The sequence below is a fragment of the Oryctolagus cuniculus genome, chromosome 11 (assembly GCF_964237555.1).
Source record: "Oryctolagus cuniculus chromosome 11, mOryCun1.1, whole genome shotgun sequence".
NCBI lineage: Eukaryota > Metazoa > Chordata > Mammalia > Lagomorpha > Leporidae > Oryctolagus > Oryctolagus cuniculus.
Genome location: NC_091442.1, coordinates 47,563,061 through 47,571,366, shown reverse-complemented (window position 1 = coordinate 47,571,366; position 8,306 = coordinate 47,563,061). Strand labels below are relative to the sequence as shown.

Here is an 8,306-nt window from a genome sequence, read left to right as displayed (position 1 = left end):
CCGGGGCTAAGCATATCCTGTGGCCATGCCGATCCCCGTTTAACCCTCACCACCTTCGGCCCTATTTTGTAAGTTGGGCCAGAGAAGGCAGCAGCAGGGCCAATGCCTCGTGGCTTTGCGCTGGCTCGCGCGCTCGCTCTCTCCATCATCAGCTGCTTTCCCAGGCCTGCGTCGCAGGCGGCGGCTTTACGGCTATGGCAGGACTTCACCTCTGTCTGACCACGCTGCGATCTCAGGAGAACCCCCTCCCTCCCTGACTCCAGCTGGCCTCCCTGGACAGCGCAGGAGCGTCCCAGAACTGCAGGAGCGGGCCGAGCCGCCCCCCACCCGCCTCCCGCGACCCGGGATGCGTCCCCTGCTGGAGCGTCTTCCACACCGGTGGGGCTGTGCGCCCTTGTGCCGCCCTCTGCGCAGCGGGGCCTTATCGCCTACACCCGGTCCCAACCCGCACCAGGGACCACGCGGCCGCCGCCGCAGACCCCTACCCTCCGCCCTCGCCGCGAGAGGCTCGGGTTCTGCTGGGACCCACTGCCCAGCTTTGCGGGCCCACCTGGGCGCTCCCGCCCATATCTGAGTGCCTGGTTCCAGTGCCTGTTCTGCTTCGGATTCCGGCCTCTTGCTAACGTGCAGGCTGGGAGGCAGCAGGTGACCCAAGCACTGGGGTCCCTGCCACCCACGTGGAACACTCCACGGAGTCCTGGGCGCCTAGCTGTGCCCTGGTCCCAGCCCTGGCTGTTGCAGGTACTTGGGGGAATAAGCCAAGGAATGAAAAGCTCTCTCTCTGCCTCTTAAAGGGAGAGCATCCGCCTTCCTGTTTCCAATTTTCATGTTCCTCCCTGAGGTCTCTGAGCACCGTGCTCCACCCAGAGTACTGCTGGGTTTGGGTTTGGTGGAGTGTGTTGAGGGGGCGTCTGGGAGAGGCAGCAGCTGGGGCCCACGAGGGGAGGAGGTGGAGTGACGTGGAGGAGTCTCACAGCAGAGATGAACAGTGAGCAATGCAGAGGGCCCTTGTCAACGTCACCCTGACATTCCCGGAACGCCAGGCAGGCGGTCAGCTCCAAGCTCAGCCTGTGCACACCTGCTCTGGCAGATGTGCATGCCGGGGGTTGGGGGAGGTTCAGGAGGCCCCCTGCCCACAGCTTCTCTGGCTAATGTGGTTCTAAGACCCCCAGGAGTTCCTGTCACGCTCCAGGCGGCAGGTGAGGGAGGTGGCGTCCCTGGGCCGGGGTGTGGAGCCCGGCAGCAGCCTGTCCCCACCCTCTGCCCCTGCGTCTTCCTGTAGACAGACGATGTGTCCGAGGATCCTGACTGTGGAAACTCACATGTACGGCCATGCGCGATTTTTATGCTCAAAGCAGCTTTGAATTCTGTTTCCCAGTTTTGGAAGTGCTCTGCTTTGTGCTAGCGTCTCCGCCGAGCTGCCTGGCCTAGCTGGTCGGGCAGGAGTCGGACCTGCCTGGCCAGTGTTTTGCTGTGGCTCTGAAAGCACGTTGTCCGGACAGGATAATGACATTGTCCTGACAGGTGCCTCGGCAGGTGACTGTCACCGTGCGAGCATCCCACAGCATCCTCACACACATGAGATGGCTCCACTACCACTGGGGGAGACTTTTTAGGATTTATTTACTTATTTGAAAGGCAGAATTAGAGAGGAGGAGAGCGAGATCTTCCATCTGTTGGTTCCCTCCCCCAAGTGGTTGCAACAGCTGATCAGACCAGTCTGAAGCCAAGAGCCAGGAGCTTCTTCTGGGTCTCCTACATGAGTGCAGGGGCCCAAGGACTCGGGCCATCTTCCACTACTTTTCCAGGTGCATTAACAGGGAGCTGGCTCAGAAGTAGGGCAGCCTGGTGTCAAGCTGGCACTCATATGGGAACCTGCTGCATGTAGGGCCAGCCCAGGTGAGACCATCTTAGGGGGCCACTGTGTATGTTGTGATGTTGACCCATAGTCATGCAGGGCCTGACTGTACTCACCTCGCCATCTCAGCCTTGTCTCCTGGTAGGATTAGGAGACCCTGGAGTGCCAGGGACACACCTGAGCCTACTGTTTCCCAGTGTGCCGCGGTGGAGCCCCGGGTAATGTAAGCCCACTGTCTGCCCCCGCTGCACACCCTTGTCCTCGGGGTTCTTTACACCTGCCCCAGGCAGATGATGGCACAGATGGGGTTGACTCATAAACCTGCCTGCAAACCGATCTGGGGAGTCAACACGCCCCGGGGCGGGGGGCCACAGGAGGAGACCACCATCTGGGACACTGCTCCATCACCACGCAGTTCCTTCCCACACTCTCCCATTCCAACATCCCAACTCCCACCCCCATGCCAAACCTCACACTCTCTTCCCAAGGAAAATGGAACTGGGAGAGCTGCACAGTCACAAGCTCTCGTCTACTGTCAGAGAAAGCCGGGGCCTGCTACAAGGGGACTTCAGAACGTTAACAGGAAAATGGAATCAGAAGCTAAGTTTTTCTCAGTGTAAAAATACTGAAGCCCACGCACACCACACCGTGGTTTCTCATGACTCCCATTTTCCAGGAGCTTTCTGAAGTGCACTCGTTCAGGGCTTCTCTTCCTCTACACGGGAGAAACGATCAGGGCTGGCTTCAGGGCCAGTCACGCGGCCTCTGATCCTCAAGTCCCCCGTACTCAGGAGTCTTCCTCTTACACACACACTTGGTCATCTCCTCTGTGTGCCATCCAATTGCTGCTCCCCTGAAGTGAGCGGCTGAGCCTTTAGTCTTTCCCCTGCTGGCACCACTCACCCCGCAGTAAGGTGCTCTGCAAGCCCAGGCACCTGTCTGGGATCCCGGGGCCCTGCGCCCTGCACTAGCACAAGGAGGGCCTTTGACAAGCGCCGTTGCTCGGCTCTGCCCTCAAAGACCTGGCTGCTCGGCTCTGCCCTCAAAGACCTGGCTGCAGTGGGCCTGGCGTGTGGCAGGGCTGGGTGATGCTGCGTGAGCTGCAGCCTGGGGTCACTGTGTGCACCCCCCGTGCCAGGGCCAGGAACTCAGGCCTCTGCCCACATCTAACCCTCCTCTCCTCCCCCTCCCCTTGAAACTCAAACACATCAGGTAAAAGGAAAAGCAGCGATGTTTATATTATGCTGTCAGAACTTCCAGATCTGGTTTCTCTACTAAGCAGGTAGAAAAATAGAAAAGTCTGCTAGGTTGAAAAGGCGACAAGGACAAGTGAGTCCCTGTCAGGAGAGTGGCTCCTGGGACTCGCGCATGGTTCAGCCTCAGCGCAGGGCGCTCTGTGGAGTCTCTGCAGCCGCAGAGGAGAACCTGGGGTCCCCGCCTCCTGAGATCCGTGCCTGGCGTCTCTCCCCACACAGCAGGGGCGCCCCTAGTTGGCCCAGTCCTGGAAGCGGAAGCAGTCACTGGCGATCTTCCACACGGTGTTGCTGGGTGAGGCCTGCGCGGTGAGGATGAAGTTCTGGTTGAAGTCCCGCTGTTTGTTGCCCTCGAACTTCACCGTCCCACAGATGACCACGAGCACCGTGGTCTGGCTCGGCGTGGCTTCGTCGTGCACAGGCTGGCAGTCCACCACGCTGATCTGGAACTCACTGGAAGGCAGCATCTCAAAAAACTCGCTCAGGGACTCGTGTCCTGAGACGGCGTTTCCATTCCACACGAGGGTGGCGGTGCCCATGTACAGGCGCGAGAGCAGTCGCCGCCGCTTGTCCATGGTGGTGTAGTAGACGTTGACGAACTCCTCGGCCGCCCGGCACGCCTGGTCCACGTAGGTCTTGAAGTCCACAGACGCCATCCTCGCTGCTGTGGGTGTGGGGTCCCGCCGGGGCGTCGTCTCGGACCGGAGAAGCCCAGGGCTGCGGGGCAGGGAGGGTGAAGAGAACACGCGTTAGTGCCCAAGTGCGTCCTGCTGACATCCCAGGGGCAAACCCGAGACGCGGAGCAGAGGCAGCCACAGCCTCAGTGTGTCCACGGCGGGACGGGACCGTCACTGCTGTGGCATCAGATCAGCCGGGTACATCGGGGCTTAGTTGACAAATCCCATTTTACAGGGTGCAGCGTGTCTGATGAGGGAAGCGCCGGGGCACAGGTGTGGGTGCCCCTACAGAGAGTGGCAGCGCCCTTCCTGGGCGTGGTCAGCAGCTGCAGGTGCACACAGCATTCCTGGCTCAACCAAGGCCAAGCACACAGGCAGGGTGAACTTGCAGCCGCTGAGTTTGAAAGGCCTTTTAAAGTGCCCCGCACCCCACCCCCCAGGAAGCAGAAGCCAGATTCTCACACTTGATCTCAGCCAAAAGGCCGAGAAGGGATGCCCGATTCTCAATAGGTTAAGACAACAAATGTCCAGAGGACACGACCCAAATGGCAGCCACAATCCCCCCAGGGCGAGGGGAGCTTAAGGGGCGCAGAGCCGACTTCTGCAGGGCTGACACCCACCAGGGGATACCCATGGGGCCGCAGGGCCACGACAGATGGGCTCTGCAAAGCTACATCTCTTTAAAAGAAAAATCCAAAAGCATAAATAACATTTGCTATTTCCAGGGAACAATCACAATTGTTATATTTTTCATATGATTAAAAAAGTTTCACTTAAAACCCAACAGAGAACAATATTATTAAAATAGTGGATTTCTTTTCTTTTTTTATATTTATGTATTTGAAAGGCAGAGTTAGAGAGAGAGAGAGAGAGAGAGAGACTTTTCCAACCGCTGGTTCACTCCCCAGATGGCCGCAGCTGTTAGGGCTAGGCCAAAGCCAGGAGCCTGGAGCTTCACCCGGGTCTTCCACGTGGGTCCAAGGGCCCAGTGCTGTCTTCCGCTGCTTTCCCAGGCCATAGCAGAGAGCTGGACCGGAACCACAGCAGTTGGGTCTCAAGCAGGCTGTCCTAAGGGCTGCCAGGGTCCCAGGTGCTGGGCCCCTCGATCGCCCGCCCCTCCCCCCCATTTCAAAGACCTTGCCTTAGGAACAAAAACAAAAACAAAATTCGGCTTTTTAAAAAGTCTATGTATTTACTTGCTTGACAGGCAGAGTGACGCAAGAGGTGGAGGAAGAGATCTTCCCCCAAATGTCACCAACACAGCCAGGGCTGGGCCAGGCCAAAGCCAGGAGGAGCCAAGAGCTCCACCCGGCTCTCCCACGTGGGTGGCAGGGGCCCGTGGACTAACCCCAGGACTCCAACATGGGCTGCGGGCGTCCCAAGCTGCGGTTTAATTCGAGGTGCCACAGTGCCGGCCTCAGCCCCCTTGAAAAAACACTCGGCTTCTGACATGGATGGAAGATTCCATCCAGGGTTGGGGGCTGACAAACGCGGTGGTCTGGCCCCCGGGAGACCCCTGCCGGCTGCCCGATCCTGGAGCCAGCCACTGCCCTCCCTGGGTGTCTCCACTCCCCCCATGGACTTCAGGGTTGAGCCCCGCCAAGCCCGCACTCGGCCAACGCCGGCACCCTGGCGCGGGGGCTTCCTGGAGGCCGCCGGGCTGCACCTGCCGCCCCGCGCGCACCGCAACCCTCCCCGCCCGGCTCCCCCGGCTCAGCCTGTCTGTCACGCCCCCACTTCTGTTCCAAGCCATCTCAGGCGCAAGCTACCACCCTCCCCCGCGCAGCTACCAAATCCGAGGGCGAGGGAGCGCGAGCGCGCTGCCCACTCGGACCGGCCGGCCCCTGGCCTGGGACCTGCCGCTCCCCTCCCTGGACATCGGGTTCGCCGTCGCGCGTCCCGCACAGGCCACAGCCCGCAGCTCACCCGCATCGAAACCACGTGCGCAAATTTCCAACCCCGCGTCTTACTCTTGACCACGGGGGGGGGGGGAGTCGGCGAGGGCACGCACGTGGGCAGGGGTCTCGGGGTACCCCGCGCAGGCTGTGGGGCCCTCGGACTACCACGCAGGGCAGGCACCCACCTGTGAGGGCAGCGCCAGCCGCGGCGAGTCCGGTCCGGGAGTCCCCCGCGCGGTCGCGGCCTCGCGAAGGGAACCAGCCCCGGAAGGCCGAGCGGCGTACGCCGCTCACTTCGGGAAGAGCCGTTCCTTCTCCTTTCTTTTTTCTTCTGAGAAGCTCCGCCCGCGTCGCCGGAGCCCCAGAGCCCATGGACGTTAGGACGCCGTCCGCCGGTTCCCGCTCGAGGTCCGCGGTGTTCCGCGCAGGCGTGAGCGCCTCGGTCCCGCCCACTCCCGCCTCCCCTTGACAGGCTTCTAGATCCATCTGTAAGACGGCGAGCCTGAAGGCTGGCTCCGCCCAGGTGTGGCTCAAAGGAGCGGCGATTTCCGGGAAAGGCGCCTTCCCAGAAGACCACGGCAAGTTCGCGCTCGAATTTTCATTGGTCTAACCAAGTCCCAGACTCCGGCCCCCGCTGGTGAGATGCGACCTCTGATTGGGTTAAACCTCCAAGATCCCGCCTCTCCACTTGCTCTCCATTGGTTGCGGCGAGAGGCGGGTCGGGAAAGATAGGGGAAGGGCGGTGGGCGGTGGGGAGATGCGTTCCTTCCACGTTCACCTGTGTGGCGCGATCCCATGTAAAAGACCCGGGAAATGTCACGACTGGATGCGCTCTCGGGAAGCAGCAGCCGCTGACGTAGCCGATGCTGTCGATCAGACGCAGAGTGTCCGTGGGGACGCCGATGGAAGTCTACCTGGTGCAACCAACACCTGAGCGGATCTATCCCGCCAGAGCTGACACCCTAACGCACGCGCAGAGGGAGACCGGCTTCCGCCAAACGGAGACGATTCGAGGGTGGGGACGGAGGTGTGGCTGGGGAGGGAAGGTGGCAGTTGCGCCCAAGCGACGCCGTGGCACGGCGGCCTCCTGTGTCTGCGAACCGAGGGGCCCTGGGGAAGCCGCTGCCCCCAGCTCCGGCCGCCGCGAGCTTCGTGGGTGCGGCAGTTCAGTTCTGCGGCGTGGGAACCACGGCCCGGCTAACCCGGGGACCTGGGAAACTGGAACATGCAAATAAAAAAGCCCTCAGCTGCCTCCTCCCGTTCTGAGAGGCTCTTTCCTTGCAAAGCCGGGCAGAGCCCTTAGCCCGTGGCTTGGCTGCGGCGCGTGGAGTTTAATCTGCTCTTTGCTTGTGTTCCTGAGACAACCCTTGCTGTCACATTTCAGGACTTGTTCTCATTTTGAGAGATAGAGAGAGGAGAGCTTGTGCGCCCATCCTCTGGTTCACTCCCCAGATGCCCACAACATCTGGAGCAGGCTCTCCAGCAAGTGCATGGCTGCAGGAAATGGGGTGAGGTATGTCCCCAGAGGAGCCTGGGACTCCACCCGGGTCTCCCACGTCGGTGCCAGGGGCCCAGTAACTTCGGCCATCGTTTCTGCCTTGCAGGGTGTATGTTAGCAGGAAGCTGGAGGCTGGAGCCAGGGTGTGGATCCAGGCAGTTAACTGCTAGGCTAAAGGTCCATCGCTCCTGGGCTATTTCTTGCAGGCCACCTCTCGCTTCATACAGTGGGTGAAAATGTGGGTTATTGAAAATAATTTGGAGGCAGAGTAGAGAGGGTGAGTGAGCCTCCTCGGAGTAGTGGTCCTTTTAAATCGAGTTTTTAGGGGATGGCATTGTGGCTCACGGGTTAAGCTGTCGACTGCAGCGCTGGCTCACCCCCGCTCCCCCATAGGCGATAAAGCAGCATAAACGGTCCAACCCACGGTGGCAGGCCTGGAAGAAGCTCCTGGCTCCAGGACTCAGCCTGGCTGTTGCAGCCATCTGGGGAGTGAACCAGAGGATGGAAAATCTCTCTGTAACTTTGACTTTCAAATAAATCTTATAATAAAAAATAAAAGTTGGCACAAAGTTACTTGCACATTAACTAACGTGGCTTAGACGACTGTGGCAAGTGCGTTAGCCTCTCTAGAATGAGGCCATGCTAATATCCATGGGCTCAGGCTGATGTGAAGAGGGAGGGGAAATGGTGCCAAGAGCTTTGCACGAGGCCCAGCACAGAGCAGAATGGTGGGGTGACATTTGACATCAATAGCAGCTTCAGTGTTTGCCAGCAATCCCACCCCTCCTCGTGATGGGCTTACAACCTGCGACAGGCACATTGACAAATTGGTAGGATTTGTCACCAGCCCACATGGGCAACGTTCTGAAGATGAGCCTGGCTTACGTGACCAGGGAGCCTGTGGACCCCTGTGCCCCGTGGAACCCGTCCAGGGAGGAAAAGGCACATCTGTCGTGTGTACGGAGTCCCTGGCAGCGCTGCACACAGGCCTGACTTAAGAACCGTTAAGTCTGTAAACACACATTGCTCTTCCCCAGCCCCTGCCCCCAGCACTGTCAGTGTTGCTCTCTGGGGCAGGCTGATGGCAGCGTTTGGTTGCTGTATGAGGCTGTGTGCGTGACT

At 59.9% G+C, this 8,306-nt stretch overlaps 1 protein-coding gene and 1 long non-coding RNA gene across 2 annotated transcripts; one reads left to right on the top strand and one right to left on the bottom strand.

Annotated features, from left to right (window-relative positions):
• Positions 1-3,071: 3,071 nt before the first annotated feature.
• NXT1 (nuclear transport factor 2 like export factor 1) lies at positions 3,072-6,005 on the bottom strand. Its single transcript, XM_002710938.5, has 2 exons — positions 5,872-6,005; positions 3,072-3,828 (listed from the first exon to the last, which is right to left on the bottom strand). Exon 2 carries the CDS (start codon positions 3,765-3,767, stop codon positions 3,345-3,347), a length of 423 nt encoding a protein of 140 aa, XP_002710984.1. The 5' UTR covers positions 3,768-3,828; positions 5,872-6,005; the 3' UTR covers positions 3,072-3,344.
• A 185-nt stretch (positions 6,006-6,190) lies between these two features.
• Positions 6,191-7,747, top strand: LOC138844339 (uncharacterized). The gene is made up of 2 exons (XR_011380024.1): positions 6,191-6,323; positions 6,564-7,747. It is a non-coding gene; the product is annotated as an uncharacterized lncRNA (long non-coding RNA).
• The last annotated feature ends 559 nt before the right edge of the window (positions 7,748-8,306 follow it).